The sequence below is a fragment of the Babylonia areolata genome, chromosome 21, assembly GCF_041734735.1.
Source record: "Babylonia areolata isolate BAREFJ2019XMU chromosome 21, ASM4173473v1, whole genome shotgun sequence".
Lineage (NCBI taxonomy): Eukaryota > Metazoa > Mollusca > Gastropoda > Neogastropoda > Buccinidae > Babylonia > Babylonia areolata.
Window position 1 is genome coordinate 400,209 of NC_134896.1, and position 22,292 is coordinate 422,500.

The 22,292-nt window shown below is 46.9% G+C and overlaps 1 protein-coding gene across 4 annotated transcripts in view; it reads right to left on the reverse strand.

Annotated features, from left to right (window-relative positions):
* Positions 1-22,292, reverse strand: part of LOC143296102 (uncharacterized) — a 93,499-nt gene that overhangs the window by 56,415 nt on the left and 14,792 nt on the right. The window contains exons 2-3 of one of the 4 annotated variants that reach the window (XM_076607876.1): positions 19,677-20,164; positions 7,307-7,347 (exon numbers count right to left, since the gene is read on the reverse strand). In XM_076607876.1, coding sequence (XP_076463991.1) covers positions 7,307-7,347; positions 19,677-19,905 — 270 coding nt within the window. In that variant the 5' untranslated portion in view covers positions 19,906-20,164. Of the gene's footprint in view, positions 1-7,306; positions 7,348-19,676; positions 21,527-22,292 lie in introns of those variants that run through there. The other 3 variants (XM_076607874.1, XM_076607875.1, XM_076607873.1) reach the window with 3 other exon arrangements.

Below are 22,292 nucleotides of genomic sequence, written 5' to 3' on the forward strand. Positions count from 1 at the left end.
TATACTGACACCATCCTGTATGACCATCTGTCTATACACTGACACCATCCTGTATGACCTACTGTCTATACACTGACACCATCATGTATGACCATCTGTCTATACACTGACACCATCCTGTATGACCATCTGTCTACACAATGACACCATCCTGTATGACCTACTGTCTATACACTGACACCATCATGTATGACCTACTGTCTATACACTGACACCATCCTGTATGACCTGCTGTCTATACACTGACACCATCCTGTATGACCTACTGTCTACACAATGACTCCATCCTGTATGACCTACTGTCTATACACTGACACCATCCTGTATGACCTACTGTCTACACAATGACACCATCCTGTATGACCTACTGTCTATACACTGACACCATCCTGTATGACCTACTGTCTATACACTGACACCATCCTGTATGACCTACTGTCTACACAATGACTCCATCCTGTATGACCTACTGTCTACACAATGACACCATCCTGTATGACCTACTGTCTATACACTGACACCATCCTGTATGACCTACTGTCTACACAATGACTCCATCCTGTATGACCTACTGTCTATACACTGACACCATCCTGTATGACCTACTGTCTACACAATGACACCATCCTGTATGACCTGTCTGTACACTGACACCATCCTGTAAGGCCTACTGTCTACACAATGACTCCATCCTGTATGACCTGTCTGTACACTGACACCATCCTGTATGACCTGTCTATACACTGACACTATCCTGTCTGACATAAACTTCCCTTCTCGAAGCCCCAGAACGGCAGCAGTCTGACTATTGGTGCATAGCGTCCAGTCCTGCTGACACCATATTTCCCCCACCCCTCTACATCACCCACATCATTATCCTGTGTAGGAACGGCTGATAGAACACGATGCCTATTTAACCAGTCTGTTGGCTGATGCTGGTACAAACGTGCAATCTCCCAGTGCAGGCATCGTATGGCGTGGGATCATGTTCACACAAAAATGGCAAACCTCCTGTGATGTTGCACCCCACTTCACTGGTGTCAGGCCATTCCATCTTCACTTCTTGTGTGTGTGTGTGTGTGTGTGTGTGTGTGTGAGGGCTGACCCGTGATGAAGCGTTATCCTGGCTGTCCCTCACAACAAACCAGGTTGTTCATAGCCACAACAAACCAGGTTGTTCATAGCCACAACAAGACACCAACAGCGCAGCGTCAAGTGAGTGATGGGTGTCCACTCATCCTGTCTGATAGCCTGTCAAACACCAACACCCCTACCACCACTGAACCCACTCATGTTGGCCCCGTTCACCTCAGTCTGATGGCCATAACCCTGGGCCTGCTGTGATCACGATCACCTCATCTGACTTGAAGGAAGTTCCTGCTGTGATCATGATAACCTCATCTGACTTGAAGGAAGTTCCTGCTGTGATCACGATCACCTCATCTGACTTGAAGAATGTTCCTGCTGTGATCACGATCACCTCATCTGACCTAAAGGCAGTTCCTGCTGTGATCACGATCATCTCATCTGACCTGAAGGCATCCTGCTGTGATCACGATCATCTCATCTGACCTAAAAGCAGTTCCTGCTGTGATCACGATCATCTCATCTGACCTGAAGGCATCCTGCTGTGATCACGATCATCTCATCTGACCTGAAGGCAGTTCCTGCTGTGATCATAATCTCATCTGACTTGAAGGAAGTTCCTGCTGTGATCACGATCATCTCATCTGACCTGAAGGAAGTTCCTGCTGAAATCACCATCACCACATCTGATTTGAAGGCAGTTGCAGCTGAAATCACCATCACCTCATCTGACCTGAAGGAAATTCCTGCTGAAATCACCATCACATCTGATTTGAAGGCAGTTCCTGCTGTGAACACCATCACATCTGACCTGAAGGCTGTTCCTGCTGAAATCACCATCACCTCATCTGATTTGAAGGCAGTTGCAGCTGAAATCACCATCACCTCATCTGACCTGAAGGAAATTCCTGCTGAAATCACCATCACCACATCTGATTTGAAGGCAGTTCCTGCTGTGAACACCATCACCTCATCTGACCTGAAGGCTGCTCCTGCTGAAATCACCATCACCTCATCTGATTTGAAGGCAGTGTTTATCATGTGTCCACCCTGAAAACTACAGCGATACACCTGGGCCAATCTCGCCTCCTTTTCACCCAGTACCACGATGTTCGGCACTCCGCAAATCCCAGTAGTTCTTTTTTGTCTTATTTTCCCAAGGCCTGACTAAGCGCGTTGGGTTACGCTGCTGGTCAGGCATCTGCTTGGCAGATGTGGTGTAGCGTATATGGTTTTGTCCGAACGCAGTGACGCCTCCTTGAGCTACTGAAACTGTCTTATTTTCTTTCATTTTCCTTTCTTTCGAAGATGAAAAAACCCACTGTTCATATTACCATCAGAAAACAAAAATCCTTCCTTCATTCAATCATTACATCCCCCTTCTTCAGAAAACAAAAATCCTACAAAAATCCTTCCTTCATTCAATCATTACATCCCCCTTCTTCAGAAAACAAAAATCCTTCCTTCATGCAATCATTACATCCCCCTTCTTCCTGCCTTGTGTGGACGTGCAGTCAGTCCTTCAGACAGTACAGCCCTTCAAGGTCTGACCGTCGTTACCTCCCCTTACCATGCAGACCCTTGGGGCCAGTTCTGTCCTTCCTTCCCTCACCACATTCCCCCTAACGCCCATGTGTTACGTGGAAAGAGAGGAGTGAGGTAAGAATGGAGACTGAGAGTCAGTAAAAGTAGCACAATGGTTAAGAAGTTTATCTGCCGATACAATGTCCGCGAGGGCATGTGTTCAATTCCCGCTCAAGCCATTTCTCTAAAGTTTGACTGGAAAATCAAACTGATCGCTTCGTCGTTCGTCACGCATCTGGCGTACTGAAAAAGAACCCACATGGCAACAGAAGTGTTGTCCTCTGGCAACACTCTGCGAAAACAATCCACTCTGATAGGTACACAAGTATATACTGAGCACACACTCCAGGCCTGACTATGTGTGTTGGCCTGGATATACTGCAGTTAGATGTGATGTTGCATGTATGTATTTTTCTGAACGCAGAGACGCCTCTTCGAGAAAGAGAAACTGACAGGACGGCATTGCTCCAGGCTGTCTCCTGACCGCTGACCTGAGGCCTCAAGCGTACATCTCACCGCCAATGACCACCAACACACGTGCAGCCTGGCCATTCCTCTGGCTAATTGTCGAGTTACAGATAAACGCATGTTGGAAGCAAATCTACATACGGTTTATCTATTGCCGTATTAGAGATAAACGCCTGATGGAAGCAAACCTGCCTACTACCTACAGCGTATCAGTTGATTCTTTTGCTGGCTGGTTTCCCCCGTAATTCCCTGAATCACCTCTCAGTCTCTCCCCAACCTGCTTTCCACCACCACCACCTCCCTCTTTCTGATTAAAAAAAATATATTCATAGATGATTCCATGCTTCCTCGGAGATCATGCTGAAAATAGAATACAGTGGTTGTAATGTTTGACAGCCTACGTACGTGTGTATGAGAGCAAGCTTGAGTGTTGGTGAGAAGACAACAGGTCTGTGTTGGGCTAGAATGGTGCGTGTGGCGTCTGCTGCGCTGGTTTCAGTGTTGTTTGTAGCTTTCTATGTCTGCTTTGTGCATGTATGGTCCGATCTCTTTTTCTGTATGAGGGGAACTATTTTATCTCTTTTGTCTTTTTTTTCGCAGCCTACATTTTACTGAAATGCGTGGTAAACCTGCTCCTAGAGTTGCATACAGTGTTCGACAAGACCCCATTACCTTATTTGCAGTTCTTATCATTGTCATCATGTGGGTGAGTGTGTATGGGCGCGTGTGTACGTGTGTGTGCGTGCGTACGTCTGTCTGTGCTATGTTTATGTGCATTCTAATCATCTTGTGCGGCGCCTAGTCGAGTTTCAGACGCTAGTGCACTATATATGTTTCATGATTATTACATATGGACGAAAGAGAGATGTGAAGGATTGAGTAGCAATGGCGGACATCTCAACCCAGCTCAACATGACAGTGTGTTCAGGGAAGAGAAACACCGACAACACAACACAACACAGCACAACACACATGCCTGTGTCAAGTGAAGAGAAACACTCACAACACAACACAACACAACACCGCACAACACACATGCCTGTGTCAAGTGAAAAGAAACACTGACAACACAACACAACACAGCACAACACAACACACATGCCTGTGTCAAGTGAAGAGAAACATTAGGCATCATGTCTTGACTATATATATATATATATATATATATATATATATATATTATATATATATATATATATATAAGGTCCGTACATGGAACGTTTCCGCGGATGTAACCGCAAAGGAAAACCTGTGCCTGTCTTGCTCAAGGCCTGACTAAGCGCGTTGGGTTACACTGCTGGTCAGGCATCTGCTTGGCAGATGTGGTGTAGCGTATATGGTTTTGTCCGAACGCAGTGACGCCTCCTTGAGCTACTGAAACTGAAACTGACAACACAACACAACACAACACACATGCCTGTGTCAAGTGAAGAGAAACACGAACAACACAACACGCACAACACACATGCCTGTGTCAAGTGAAGAGAAACACTGACAACACAACACAACACAACACAGCAGAACACACATGCCTGTGTCAAGTGAAGAGAAACACTGACAACACAACACAGCACAACACACATGCCTGTGTCAAGTGAAGAGAAACACTGACAACACAACACAACACGCACAACACACATGCCTGTGTCAAGGGAAGAGAAACACTGACACCACAACACAACACAGCACAACACACATGCCTGTGTCAAGGGAAGAGAAACACTGACACCACAACACAACACAGCACAACACACATGCCTGTGTCAAGGGAAGAGAAACACTGACAACACAACACAACACAGCACAACACACATGCCTGTGTCAAAGGAAGAGAAACACTGACAACACAACACAACACAGCACAACACACATGCCTGTGTGAAGGGAAGAGAAACACTGACAACACAACACAACACGCACAACACACATGCCTGTGTCAAGGGAAGAGAAACACTGACACCACAACACAACACAGCACAACACACATGCCTGTGTCAAGGGAAGAGAAACACTGACAACACAACACAACACAGCACAACACACATGCCTGTGTCAAGGGAAGAGAAACACTGACAACACAACACAACACAGCACAACACACATGCCTGTGTCAAGGGAAGAGAAACACTGACACCACAACACAACACAGCACAACACACATGCCTGTGTCAAAGGAAGAGAAACACTGACAACACAACACAACACAACACACATGCCTGTGTCAAGGGAAGAGAAACACTGACAACACAACACAACACACATGCCTGTGTCAAGGGAAGAGAAACACTGACAACACAACACAACACAACACACATGCCTGTGTCAAGGGAAGAGAAACACTGACAACACAACACAACACAACACAACACAGCACAACACACATGCCTGTGTCAAGAGAAGAGAAACACTGACAACACAACACAACACAGCACAACACACATGCCTGTGTCAAAGGAAGAGAAACACTGACAAAACAACACAGCACAACACAGTGCAACACACATGCCTGTGTCAAGGGAAGAGAAACACTGACACCACAACACAACACAGCACAATACATATGCCTGTGCCCAAGGCAGATAACCGCTTACAACACAACACACAAGCCTGTATCCAGGGAAGAGAAATGCTGGCAACACAACACAACACAACACAACACAACTGCCGGTATCCAGGGAAGAGAAATGCTGACAACACAACACAACACAACTGCTTGTACCCAGGGAAGAGAAATGCTGGCAACACAACACAACACAACTGCCTGTACCCAGGGAAGAGAAATGCTGACAACACAACACAACACAACACAACTGCTTGTACCCAGGGAAGATAAATGCTCACAACACAACACAACACAACTGCCTGTATCCAGGGAAGAGAAATGCTGACAACACAACACAACTGCCTGTACCCAGGGAAGAGAAATGCTGACAACACAACACAACTGCCTGTACCCAGGGAAGAGAAATGCTGACAACACAACACAACTGCTTGTACCCAGGGAAGAGAAATGCTGACAACACAACACAACACAACTGCTTGTACCCAGGGAAGAGAAATGCTGACAACACAACACAACACAACAGCCTGTAGCCAGGGAAGAGAAATGCTGACAACACAACACAACACAACACAACTGCCTGTACCCAGGGAAGAGAAATGCTGACAACACAACACAACTGCCTGTACCCAGGGAAGAGAAATGCTGACAACATAACACAACACAACACAACTGCCTGTACCCAGGGAAGAGAAATGCTGACAACACAACACAACTGCCTGTACCCAGGGAAGAGAAATGCTGACAACATAACACAACACAACACAACACAACAGCCTGTAACCTGGGAAGAGAAATGCTGACAACACAACACAACTGCCTGTACCCAGGGAAGAGAAATGCTGACAACACAACACAACTGCCTGTATCCAGGGAAGAGAAATGCTGACAACACAACACAACACAACACAACTGCCTGTAGCCAGGGAAGAGAAATGCTGACAACACAACACAACACAACACAACACAACAGCCTGTATCCAGGGAAGAGAAATGCTGACAACACAACACAACACAACTGCCTGTATCCAGGGAAGAGAAATGCTGACAACACAACACAACACAACTGCCTGTAGCCAGGGAAGAGAAATGCTGACAACACAACACAACACAACTGCCTGTATCCAGGGAAGAGAAATGCTGACAACACAACACAACACAACTGCCTGTAGCCAGGGAAGAGAAATGCTGACAACACAACACAACACAACACAACAGCCTGTATCCAGGGAAGAGAAATGCTGACAACACAAGACAACACAACACAACTGCCTGTATCCAGGGAAGAGAAATGCTGACAACACAAGACAACACAACACAACTGCCTGTATCCAGGGAAGAGAAATGCTGACAACACAACACAATTGCCTGTAACCTGGGAAGAGAAATGCTGACAACACAACACAACACAACTGCCTGTATCCAGAAAAGAGAAATGCCGACAACACAACACAACACAACTGCCTGTAACCTGGGAAGAGAAATGCTGACAACACAACACAACACAACTCACAACACAACACAAGACAACACAACTGCCTGTGTCCAGGGAAGAGAAATAGCGACCTGGTGCTAGAGAAGAAATGCAGAGTAAGGGGAGGTACTCACCATAGCCAGCTGTTCCTTGAGCCCTTCATTGCTGTCTGGGTCTGGAAAACAACCACACACATCACATCACAACTATGTGACAGCTACCATATTAATTTATTCCATTTTATTCCATGATGCTATCATATCCGTATCAATCGTCAAACATTATCACCTTGACCATTCCCCATACAAAAAGCAACAACAACAACACACACACACACAAACAACAACAAAAACAAACAAAAAAACATCTGAGCATGCCCAGAGAAACCCTCTGCCACAGCAGGCTGATTAAGTTGTACACTCTGGATCAAGCTGGGTGGGTTCAGCACACATGCCTCCAGTCAGTTTATACTGCCCAACATTAATGATATATGTATATATCAGTGTGTGTGTGTGCGCAGTAATTGGAGGCTGTCTACGCCCCGCCCCTTCTGAAACACTATTATTTGTGCACGCGCACGCACGCACGCACACACACACACACACACACACACAAGCATTAAGACAGACACTGCCTTCCTTCTCTTTCTTATCTGTGCACTTATCTTCAACAGACCACAGAGCAGTGCCGCTATCCACAGTCAATAGGTGGGTCAGTGCCAACCAGTCAGCACCACTGAGTCTTTCAGTCCTTATCTCTCCCTCTCTCCATGTCTCTCTCCCCTCCCCTCAAATCCACCCCGACCAAAGCAAAACAAAAACAAAAACAACAACCGAAAATGAATGCGTTCTTTCAGATACTGTCCCGCATTGGCCATCCTAAAGATTGCTTTTCATCTCCAAGACTCTGCCACGTTTACACAACCAATGGCTGTCTTCCCATGACCACCGACGGATCACAGTGTCCATGTGAGGAATCAGCATTGTTCCTTCAGTAACTGCATCAGCCACAACCACTGAGTCCAGTCCAGACCTCTCAACTCTGCTCTGGCATCAAACCTGAGCGTGACAGTCAGGAAGTGTCCACTGGTGGCGCGAACAGACTGACAGAGGACTTATGACGCCAGACAGTACAGACGTACACTGCACGTGATAAAACCTTGATTCCTCACAGGTGTTCACAACTAGGTCACCGTTCTCCCTCAGTGTACTCAACACTTGAGGCTTTTGTGACTGGACAGTGATGATGCGCACAATCGGTACTTCTATTTGCAGTACTACTACAGTACTAACACTACAGTCACGGCTTGCTGCCTGTGTCCTATGGACTTCACGGTCTCTCAACGTAATCCAAGGTGAGAAAAATGGGGCAGCGACTAAGAGAACACACAGAATGACAGGCTGTGGATTGCACATGGTCTTCTTTATCTATGACAGACAGAAAGACAAAGCAAAGACGAGACAAGAAACACACTGACAAGAAAGAGGTGATGGAAACACAGACTGAGAAACTGAGAGAGACAAACGAAAGAGAGAGAGAGAGAGAGAGAGAGAGAGAGAGAGAGAGAGAGAGAGAGAGAGAGAGTAGGGTCTCGTTCCAAAAAGGACAAATGAATCTTCTCCTGTAGTTATACAAAGATTTGAAGTTTCCTTGATTTTTCCCCACTGCCTGGGCAGATGGCAGATTAGCGGAGAAGCGGGCTATTTAGAGAACAGGATGAGTCTCTCCACGGATGTGGATCTCCACTTTTCAATTATGTCTGTCTTCCTCCCTCACACCTCTCTCTGTCCGCCCCAACATCTTGCCCTGGCAGCTGTTGCTACTTGCCGTATATGGGCTTGAAATGTTCACTACCTCCTGGATACCATGGTGCACTGCCTTCTGTCTGCCTGTCTGCATGTCTGCCTACCAACACTGTTCCCAACTGCCTCCTGGATAGCATGGTGCACTGTCTGTCTGTCGGCCTGCCTGCCAACACTGTTCCCAACTGCCTCCTGGATAGCATGGTGCACTGTCTGTCTGTCTGCCTGCCTACCAACACTGTTCCCAACTGCCTCCTGGATAGCATGGTGCACGGTCTGCCAACACTGTTCCCACAGGCAACGATCCTCTCATGACACTGGTCTTCATTTCAGCTCACTTGACCGTCCTCAGATGGGCTATAATTGTGTAAGCTGAGCTTTGAACGTTGATGTTATTGGGTTGTCTGGGTCAGTGATCGCAATCATCTCAGACTTGACGGGCGCAATAGCCGATATGCTAAAGCATTGGACTTCAATCTGAGGGTCCCAGGTTCGAATCTCGGTAACGGCGCCTGGTGGGTAAAGGGTGGAGATTTTTCCGATCTTCCAGGTCAACATATGTGCAGACCTGCTTGTGCCTGAACCCCCTTAGCGTGTATACGCAAGCAGAAGATCAAATATGCACGTTAAAGATCCTGTAATTCATGTCAGCGTTCGGTGGGTTATGGAAACAAGAACATACCCAGCATGCACACCCCCGCAAACGAATGTATGGCTGTATACATTGCGGGGTAAAAACGGTCATACACGTAAAGGCCTATCAAGATTGCAACAGTGCTAAAGTCCATTCACGTTATTCAAACGCGAATATTTTCTGTTGCACAATGTGCCTGGTGAATATTCTGGTTAACTATGCAGAACCTACCCATCACAGTGTTCCCGGTAAAACCTGCCCCTTTTGACCAGCCCGGTCCCAAGACCTCAGGACTTCCCCCTTCGAACGCCAGACAGACCTCAACCTGCAGAACAGCCAGGACCCCCGTCCCCCATCCCCGCCCCTCCCCCCACCCCCACACACACCCCAACCCATCCCCCCCACCGACATCCAGGATTCCAACCCCCTCGAACAACGAAACCATCTCACACCAAAACCTTCTCACACCAAGACCCTAGCACAGGGAAATGCGACCTCAAGCCACCATGTGGTGACACTCCCATCTACCTGCCCAGCCCTGTCCCAGTCTCTCAGTCACCTGACGTGGACCTGAGGGCCATCAGCAGGCAACATCACCTGGGCATGGAAGACAAACTGACCCCTTCAATTCCTTCTTCAGGACCCCCACAAGCAAACCACCATCTGCAAAACAGCTGTTTTCTGTCTCTCCTTATTGAATGGGGATTGGAAAAAATCTGAATCTGATGTTTCTTTATTGTTTTTAAAACGAACTTGGGACACACAAATTACTACATGTTTTGTTTTTTTTTAGGTGGAGCAGATGCCTGATCTACGCACAGACCGTGCGTGCTGGTCAGGCCTTAAGAGTCTACCAAGTCCTGAAGGAAAAAAATTAGTTAACAAATTAAAACTGAACAGAAAAAACTAAAATGATACACAGGTGTACCACGACCAACCGCTGCAGATCCAAACAAATCAAAACCACAACCTTCACAACCTACGAAACTATTACTTGGAAATTCTATCCGAAACATAAAAGTGCTGACGTTAATATGACAGCATGTCATGAAATTCAAGAGTTGTCAATGACAGGCAGCATGTGACTGATGAATGACTGGCAGACAGGTACAAGTGAAGCAGAGAGTGGACTCACTGTGGTGCTGTGCTGGCAGGACGTGGGACATGACCCTTGACCTCAGTCCATCCTGCAGACCACACACTGGGTCTGGCACCAGTGATCACCGCCCTGTCACAGACACTTCCTGATCCTGACCCTCGACAAACGTTCGGCGTTGACTCCTGCCTCAGTGCTGATGATCGGCCCAGCACGCTGGACGTTTCAATGTCACTGACTGTGTCTTAAAGGTCCACGTATACTGCACGTTTCACATCGCTACCTCCTAAAGGGCCGGCCTTGTGCTGCACAGACACAAGTGACGATCACCCGGCACACTGCACCTTTCTCTGTCACTGACTGCCTCCTTTAGGTTAACACACACACACACTGCACCATTCTCTGTCACTGACTGTCTCCTTTAGGTTGACACACACACACTGCACCTTTCTCTGTCACTGTCTCCTTAATGTTAACACACACACACACACACTGCACCTTTCTCTGTCACTGACTGTCTCATTTAGGTTAACACACACACACACCGCACCTTTCTCTGTCACTGACTGTCTCCTTAAGGTTAACACACACACACTGCACCTTTCTCTGTCACTGACTGTCTCCTTAAGGTTAACACACACACACACTGCACCTTTCTCTATCACTGACTGTCTCCCAAAGATTAACACACACACACTGCACCTTTCTCTGTCACTGACTGTCTCCTTAAGGTTAACACACACACACACACACTGCACCTTTCTCTGTCACTGTCTCCCAAAGGTTAACACACACACACTGCACCTTTCTCTGTCACTGACTGTCTCCCAAAGGTTAACACACACACACTGCACCTTTCTCTGTCAATGACTGTCTCCTTAAGGTCAACACACACACACACTGCACCTTTCTATGTCACTGACTGTCTCCTTAAGGTTAACACACACACACACTGCACCTTTCTCTGTCACTGACTGTCTCCCAAAGATTAACACACACACACTGCACCTTTCTCTGTCACTGACTGTCTCCTTAAGGTTAACACACACACACACACACACACACACACACACACTGCACCTTTCTCTGTCACTGACTGTCTCCCAAAGATTAACACACACAAACACTGCACCTTTCTCTGTCACTGACTGTCTCCTTAAGGTTAACACACACACACACACTGCACCTTTCTCTGTCACTGACTGTCTCCTTAAGGTTAACACACACACACTGCACCTTTCTCTGTCACTGACTGTCTCCTTAAGGTTAACACACACACACTGCACCTTTCTCTGTCACTGACTGTCTCCTTAATGATAACACACACACTGCACCTTTCTCTGTCACTGACTGTCTCATTAATGTTAACACACACACACACACACACACACACACACACACTGCACCTTTCTCTGTCACTGACTGTCTCCCAAAGATTAACACACACACACACACTGCACCTTTCTCGTCACTGACTGTCTCCTTAAGGTTAACACACACACACTGCACCTTTCTCTGTCACTGACTGTTTCCTAAGGGTTAACACACACACACACACTGCACCTTTCTCTGTCACTGTCTCCTTAAGGTTAACACACACACACACACACACACACACACACACACACACACACACACACTGCACCTTTCTTTGTCACTGACTGTCTCCCAAAGGTTAACACACACACTGCACCTTTCTCTGTCACTGACTGTCTCCTTAAGGTTAACACACACACACACACACACACTGCACCTTTCTCTGTCACTGACTGTCTCCTTAAGGTTAACACACACACACACACACACACACACACACTACACCTTTCTCTGTCACTGACTGTCTCCTTAAGGTTAACACACACACACACACTGCACCTTTCTCTGTCACTGACTGTCTCCTTAAGGTTAACACACACACACACTGCACCTTTCTCTGTCACTGACTGTCTCCTTAAGGTTCACACACACACTGCACCTTTCTCTGTCACTGACTGTCTCCTTAAGGTTAACACACACACACACTGCACCTTTCTCTGTCACTGACTGTCTCCTTAAGGTTAACACACACACACACACACACACACACACTGCACCTTTCTCTGTCACTGACTGTCTCCTTAAGGTTAACACACACACACACACTGCACCTTTCTCTGTCACTGACTGTCTCCTTAAGGTTAACACACACACACTGCACCTTTCTCTGTCACTGACTGTCTCCTTAAGGTTAACACACACACACTGCACCTTTCTCTGTCACTGACTGTCTCCTTAAGGTTAACACACACACACACTGCACCTTTCTCTGTCACTGACTGTTTCCTAAAGTTTCACACACACTGCACCTTTCTCTGCCACTGACTAAGGTCCAGCTTTCCCTGTCCTGGTTGATGAAAAGCGTGATCGACACACCCAGCCACATAGGCCTCACCTCCACACTGCAATGGCAGCCCCAGCAAGAGGTGCAGAAACCGTGGCTCTAACTTTAAGCTGGTCCATGGCCTTCCACGCCCTACACTAATCGCCAGGATTATCCTTCACCTTAAGAGGCTTAGTCAGCTCAGCTCCTTGGCACACAGCTGCCCTTCTGGGGCAATGAGCCTCTGCTGTAAGGATTCAGTGGGTCTGACAGCAGTCACTGTGCCAAATTCAGCTGATTGGTCAACATGTGTCAGTGTGGTTTAGTAAAGACATCAAGCAGGAGGACAGACAGACAGACAGTCAGACAGACCGACCCACAAAGTGAAATGCTTAACACACATCCTTTGTATAGCATGTGTGTAAAGATAATAATAAAAAGAACAACGTCTAAACATTGGGAAAAAATGCCTTGAATGTGACATGTGAATCAGTGTTATGACTCTGCCACGTGTTGACTCCATCTACCAGTCTTCCAGCCATCGTAGAAAGAAACCAAGAGGGCTATGGAACCATGCTGCTTCGTTCTGGAGAATGACAACAATGTAGTCATCAGACTGCCACCAGTGCAGACCACCAGTCCATGATACGGGAGTTGGGGAGTTCAAACGCACACTGATCAGCCCTCTACCTCGAACTCGCAGTTAATTTTCTCTTATCTCTCCCCCCCACCCTCACCTCTCCTATCTCTCCCCTCTCTCCCCCAGCCACCTGAGTTGATCCAGCGAAGAACATTTTCTGATGACTTTTCCGACAGGTGTTCACACCAAACAAGTTCACCCTTCAATTTAACCACACCCCCACACCCCACAATTCAATCACATGGACAAGAATGATTTATCTTTAAAAACTGTTTAAACTAGTATATGAACTAAGTCTCCTTGTTGAAACCTTGCCACTGGCAGTGTTACCAAGCTTGACGTCAAAACCAGTCCACATTAAAAAAAAATGTCATTCTCCATTTCACTCTGCTGACAAAGATCGAACACAGGCCCACCATATAACAGCACACAAACAGCAAGAACCACTATCCTCTTTCTGGCTGGTAAGTCTTTGAGGGGTGGTCTACCTCAGTATACCTGTAATTCCATCACTGAACAGCACCGCTTGGACACGAATGGCGTAAACAGTAAACTTACGGAACTATTCCATCAACACCAAACGCCACCGGCGCCTTACTGGTGTTGCGTGACCGATACAGCCTATGTTGTTTCGCTGCCTTGTATTGTATGACAATGAGGAACTCCAGCTTTGCTGCTGCCACCCAGGGCGAGTGTGATATACAGTACAGTACAACAACATCAGTGGCACAGTCGGAAAACTTAGCCACCTCCACGACACGAATGGTACAGACAATAAACTGACATAGTGAATTCATCAACACCAAACAACACCAGCGCGTTACCGGTACCAGCACCGACACCGTTACATAACGTGGTGTCTGTCTATTTGGAGATTCCTGTCATGTCGGCCGTCACTGTTAGTCCACAAAGCAGAGAAGCCTTGGCCCAAGGTCATGCATGTGCGCACTCATTTCCCGCAAGATTCTGACAAGATGTCTTATCTCAAGATTAACGTGTAATCTAAGAGCTGGTAAAATTAGTCATTAGTCAGTCGAAAGTACAGCTAGAACCGGATCTCAGTCGTAAAGCATCAGTAATACGTCATATAGCTCTCTGACCAGGTAAATGATAAGTACCCTGTCTCTGGGGCTCTTTTCACATCGGATGCACCTAAAACCTGGCGATGTCTTCTTTGCTTGTTTTGTTTCTATCTTTCATTGAGAGAACAACGATCAACAACAACCACTGTTGATCAGTCGTAGAAATAGGTTGGGAGTGGTTACTGGTTAGGCGCCATATCAAAACACAGCAGAAAATGATTCATGAATCTGGGTTTTGTGACCGACCGATACAGTCTGTATCAGTCTGTGTGCATGTGAATTCCACAGATTCCCACTGCCAGATTACCGTAGTCTTCCAGCCTAGGTCAAGCCCAGGTCGTCAGTTCAACTCCCCCACGCCAGACTGATGCTGACATTAATGTCACTTCCCGGCCAAGTGGAGGGCGCAGCTTCCAGCCGGGTCAGTGTGAAGTGGCCAGCGCTATTTTTGGCGTACGTCAATGACTTGCCAGAAGAACTATCCTCACTGACACGTATGTTTGCTGATGACACAGCTGTCTACCGTTTAAAGGCCTCCAAAACTGATCAAAACTTACTTCAGGAAGACCTCAAGAAACTAGAAGCATGGGAGCACAGCTGGGACATGGCTTTCCATCCTGGAAAATGTACTATTCTCCCAGTTACAAAATCATCCTGTCCTGCAAAATCCGACTATACCCTCCACAACCATATCCTAGAAACTGTTTCTATCTCAAAATACTTAGGCGTTACCATCACAAGTGATCTAAGCTGGGACCTGCACATCAACACCATTTGTGCAAAAGCCAATAAGACCCTCGGCCTCCTCAGAAGAAACCTGAAGATCCCAGCAGTGCGCCTCAAAGAAACAGCATATAAGACTTTCGTCAGACCAATCTTGGAGTACGCGAGCACCGTATGGGACCCGCATACCCAAGACAACATCAAGAAGATCGAAGCTGTCCAGAGACGAGCAGCACGGTTTGTGGTCAACCGTATCGTTCTGGGGAAGAACACATCTAGTGTCACCGCAATGATCGACAGACTGCAATGGCCGACTCTGCAGCACAGACGGAAGGTAGCTAGGCTTGCCATGCTACGGAAAATAATGGACGAAGAGGCGATCGTCGACAAAAGCTGCATCGTGCCAGCCCCACTCAGACAAAAGAAGGAAACATTCTCGCCAGCTCAACCAGATCCGGTGTAAAACCCAATACAGGCAATATTCCTTCTTCCCCAGAACGATACGTGACTGGAACAACCTGCCTGAAACAGCTATAGCAGTAGACACCTTGGACACCTTTAAGTCTAGGGTGCCCCCCAATCAGTAGTTAATTAGATAACAGGTCCCCTACCCCCCCCCCCCCTCCTCCTCCTCCCCCCCCCCCCTCTCTTACCCTAATATTTTTGGGGGGGTTTAATTTATTTTTGGGGCCCTGCTGTCTTAGATCAGCAAGGGGCCGGCTAGCTCGGAAGGGCGAAAAGTGAAGTGATAGTAGCCTGCCGGAGAACCCACTTAGAGCAGGACTAAGTTTTCATCCTCACTAATAGGTCTGTCGCTTTGTGTAGCTTGTTTTTCTTTCATCGCAACCCAACAAAAACGGCGTAAAAATCAAATTGATGATTGTGGCCGTCAACGCAGTGAAAGTGAAAGTGGATGAGGTTGTGTTTGTGGGTATGTGTGTGTGTGGAGGGGGTGGGGGGGGGAAGTGGATTGACAGTTGGATAAATGGGCAAGTCGTTACTGTTTGATCGACTGACTGAGTACTGAACTGATTAAATGATTACACTAATCCTGGAGCGGGTTAGGGTTATTCTAGTTATCAGTTTTGATGCCAGCAACCAAAACAAAATTAGAACAAGCTGCGGTGGTCACTGCCAACAATCTGTTTGCGATATGTCGCAAACATCACCTCCAGTCATTCCACATACCACGCCCGCCTACATACATGCATAACTGTATATACTACAGAATACAGCCTATCCTTCAGAATCATCATGGCTCTAACCAGCTGGCCAACAGCCAACACACCACACCACACAACACCGTGACCATGCCATGAAGTGATGAACACACCCTCCAGCCATGCTGAGAGGACGGACGACAAGCATGCAGTGGACTGACGGACAAACACAGAGAAAGACATAAGAAGAGGACGTGAGTCAGTCTCATACTCTCGGTGCATGTAAAACAAGAGTCAGCCTCACACACAGAGTGGTGTGTGTAAAACGAGAGTCAGCCCCACATATACTGATTGGGTCACGTACACACTGAATGGTGTGTGTAAAACGAGAGTCAGCCTCACGCATACTGATTGGGTCACACACACACTGAATGGTGTGTGTAAAACGAGAGTCAGCCTCACACATACTGATTGGGTCACACATACACTGAATGGTGTGTGTAAAACGAGAGTCAGCCCCACACATACTGATTGGGTCACACACACACACAGTGGTGTGTGTAAAACGAGAGTCAGCCTCACACATACTGATTGGGTCACATACACACTGAATGGTGTGTGTAAAACGAGAGTCAGCCCCACACATACTGATTGGGTAACACACACACAGAGTGGTGTGTGTAAAACGAGTCAGCCTCACACATACTGATTGGGTCACACATACACTGAATGGTGTGTGTAAAACGAGAGTCAGCCCCACACATACTGATTGGGTCACACATACACTGAATGGTGTGTGTAAAACGAGAGTCAGCCCCACACATACTGATTGGGTCACACATACACTGAATGGTGTGTGTAAAACGAGAGTCAGCCCCACACATACTGATTGGGTCACACATACACTGAATGGTGTGTGTAAAACGAGAGTCAGCCTCACACATACTGACTGGGTCACATACACACTGAATGGTGTGTGTAAAACGAGAGTCAGCCCCACACATACTGATTGGGTCACACACACACTGAATGATGTGTGTAAAACGAGAGAGGAAATGAACGGCTACAGCCCAGTGCGGGGCCCTTTCTTGACCTGAGGATGTGGCGCGCGCGCACACACACACACACACACACACTTTCAAGGATCTAAGGTTTACAGGTTTTGTTTTATGCTAAACACCAGAGCTAGTGTTAAACTGGCCACAGATTTATTGTTATACTGCCTCAGACTAACGGCATCTGTCCTCAGTTTTATTTTGGCATTAGCATACTCTTTCATGAAACATGAGCTCTAAAATGTACCCAGATGCAATAAACTTCTTTCTTTATCAGTTTGGCACCCCAGTCAGTGGGTTCATGAGTCATGAACAGAACACCAAGTCTCTTGCTGCATATTTAATGCGGCTTCTTCGACACTAAATGCAAATCCGCACACACACACACACCCTACCTCCCCACCCTCATATTTCTTTTGACAGAGACCCATAAAATTCATTCCAACAAAACACTGTGAACTATTCCCCTTGAAATGTGCAAGCAAGTATATAAACACCCGATCTACTATTTATGTATAAACCATACGACTACCCCCCCCCCTCTCGTCCCCCTCCCACCCCCACCCCCACCCCCCCACAGACGGCCACTCACTCTTGAGCCCCGTTCCAATGCACTATGACATGGTGGTAAAATGAACTACACAGTGACACAGTGGTTATATGAACTTCACAGTGACATAGTGTTTACATGAATTGCACAGTGGCACACTGTTTACACGAACCACACACTGACACAGTAGTTACATGAACGATACAGTGACAGAGAAGTTACATGAATGATACAATGACACAGAAGTTACATTAACTTACATGAACGATACATTGACACAGACGTTACATGAACTACACAGTGTCAGTGGTTATATGAACTACCCAGTGACACAGTAGTTACATGAACTACACAGTGACAGTGGTTATATGAACTACCCAGTGACACAGTAGTTACATGAACTACACAGTGACAGTGGTTATATGAACTGCACAGTGACACTGGTTATATGAACCACACATTAACACAGTGGTTAATTAAAAATTGCAATGACACTGTGGTTATATGAACTACACAGTGGTTATATGAAATACAGTTACACAGTGATTTTATGAAACACAAAGTGACACAGTATTATATGAAACACACAGTGGTTATATGGAATACACAGTGACACTGTAGCTTTATTAACAATACAGTAGTTATATGAACTGAACAATGACACTGGTTACTTGAACAAAACAGTGACACAATGGTTATACAAAATACACAGTATTTATGAATATGAAATACACAGTGGCACAGTGGTTACATGAACTACACAGTGACACAGTGGTTATAAATGAAATACACAGTGACACAGTAGTTATATGAAATGCATAGTGGCCACATGAACTACACAGTGACACAATGATTATATGAACTACACATTGGTTACATGACACAATGGTTATATGAACACACAGTGGTTACTACACAATGACACAAAGGTTACAAAAACTACAGTAACTAATCTTCAGAACTGGGCAGTGGTTACAAGAACTGCAAATATACAGTGACACAGTGTGGTTTGAACAAGATGTAAGTCTGTAGAACCTGTAGAAGTGGACAGTGATAAACAGAAATAAACACTAACATTAATTATTTCAACCTTTAGAACCAAACACTAAGACAGTAGTCACAGAAATGCATAGCAGCAAAACAAACATCTATGGTCACTCCCCAAATGTAGTGATTACATGAAGTATAGCAATACAGAAGCCACAGTGTAAACACACACAGTAAACAGTAACGATGCAGCAACACTATCAAACAGCAGTCACGAAACATAACCATATATGAAATCACTGTACACACTAATTAGTAATAACTTCTTTCTTTTTTTTTTTAATAGTGTTTTGGTTGCTTTTTTTCTCCATGCATGCTGACCATCAACAAATGCCCGAAACAAGGTATACACTTACCTTCAGAAGACTGCACGCTAGCTGCTGCCTGATCCGTGTGATGGTGGTGGTGGAGGTCGTCACCAGCGTCTTTGTTCTGGTGTCCTTGTCTGGCATCTCCTGCAGGCTGTGTGTGGGGACCTCTGGCACTGTCACCACCACCCCTGTCCTCACCCCAGGCAGAGCGGGTGTCCAGGTGGGGAGCCAGGTGTGGGATGGCCTCCTCCTCCTCACTGCTCTCCATGTGCATGGTTCCACACTGCCAGACACCCTCCCTGTTGGCCACTCCACCACTGTTCTTCCTGTCAGCACCAACACTGTCACTGACTCCACCTACATCCTTCTGCTGTGGACGTGGCGCACACCCCCCCTGTCTGTCGATGTCTGCTGCAACTGCTACATCCTTTTCCTCCTCCTGATGTTGATGTTGATGTTGTTCGTGGTCGTGATCGTGGTCTGGGTCCGAGGCTGGTGGTGGTGATGTGTGATGGCGGCGTGAAGAGAACAACCTGCACATGAACCACATGTCTACACTGGCACCAGTAGCAAACTCTTTGCATTCCTGGCCAGCCGGTGTGAGGGGATCGCTCACTGTCGGAGGGGTCCTGGGGATGACGTCATTATTGGGGAGGAAGAGGGAGGGAGCACCTACGTCATAGTGCGGGCCCGTGGCGGCGGGCGAGTGCCCCTGAGTGTTGTTTGTGTGTGTGCCATCATCTTTGCCCGTGTAACAGAAATGGTCTACATGTTCTTGCTGCTTGTTGCCATCAGTGGCTGTGCCAGACTGAGGGCGGGGGCCGTTTGGGGAGCGGGGGTCGTCTTCTGGCATTGCTGCTGGCTCGTGTGTAGGCACCCCCATCCTGCTGTCTGATCTCACATCTACACTGCTTGTGTTTCCCCTGTCTGCCTCTGCTCACAACACAGCATGCTGCACGCACTACACCCATCCACCGCCTATACTTCCTATCCTCCCTCCCACAAGATTTTAATTCCCTGTGGGCTGTCGTTTCTAGCAGCGGAATAACTGGCAAGTAATCCAGTTTCTTCGTCCTTGAGAAAAATCCCAAAGTACACTCTAAATAAAGATGCAAGTGGTCTCCATCCGGTTTGAAGAAATGGTCCCTCAGAAACTTAACGTTTTCACCACGGCATTTCAATGCACAACATCGTCTGAAAACCACCGTGAACATAAACCTGCGGTGTATTTCAGTTCTCACACATCATTTTGCAAATTAAGTCTACAGACACAATGTTGCCTTGTCATTGTTCAGTTCAGAGTTTGTACTGAAGTAACCACGGGAACAATTCACAGTGAACACGAAGTGATCCACTTATACCCAAAGACAGAAAAGAAACCATGATTGGTTCCAGTCTGAATGCCAAGAAAAGAGTACACAGCTCCCATCCCCTTCTGTTCTGGTAATCATCACAACACGTGCGATACGGCGACAGGTAACAGCACTCCTGACACCCGTCACATTCACAGGTGTATCAGTCTATCAGACTCCGCAACAACAGCGGAACAGTTCCATGCCAAAGTGTCAGTACCTGACGAATATGATCAACTCTCCCATCCACATTGTCTGGCATCACAACGGGAGAGGACAGCCTTGGCGTAACCGGGTCACACCTCACAGAAAGTGGATGCCTGGAGCTGTTTGGCCCAATCACCACACCAGTGCGGAGAGAGGGCGAGAAACTGACTGGCTGTGTGACTGCCGTTAGTGGAGGGCAACAGTGGTAACTACCAGAGGATGTCAGGGGGTGGTGTCAGCGGTATAGAGGCAGACCTGTTGGGATGGTGCCAGCCACTATCAGACTGCCGCCACACACACATTGTGTACTGTGGTCCATCTCACTATACCCTCCCTTTGCACTCACTGCCTGTCAGTCTGTGCCTCTACCTGACACACCACCATAACCTTCAACACTGCCTGCCTTGCACACACACACACACACACACACACACACGCCAACAGTATAAATGTCAAACTGAACATGCAATGTAGTGGCAAAAGCGATTGAACGTGTGCTTGCGGAGCCGCGAATGTGTGTGTGTGTGTGTGTGTGTTAGTGTGTGTGTGTGTGTGTGTGTGTGTTGTGTGTCAGTGTGTGTGTGTGTGTGTGTGTGTGTGTGTGTGTGTGTGTGTGTGTGTGTGAGCTGGTGTGTGTGTGTGTCAGCTGGTGTGTGTGTGTGTGCCAGGTATGTGTGTATGTGTGTGTGTGTGTGAGAGAGAGAGAGAGAGAGAGAGAGAGAGAGTGGGGAGGGGGAGAGAGATCCATTTTCAGTTAAATGGGACTGAGACAGCATAAAGGGGGAAAGGAATGAAGTCACATACAATAACATACAGTGGTGGTAACTTGAAGGTGTTAGTGTGCTGACAACAGGGGCACAGAAAGGAGTGTTGGGATGAGACTGTCAAAGAGACAATATTCTGCCTGGCAAAGATTGTCACCGGCATCAAACAGTATCCTGCCTGGAAACATGATGGCTGCCATACTGGCGACAATACTCTGCCTGGCAATGATTGTCTGACCGACAGAATTCTGCCTGGCAAGGATTGCTACATCAACAGTATTCTGTCTGGCAAGGACTGTCATACCAACTCCGAGCCAAGTATACTGTGATCAACCAAA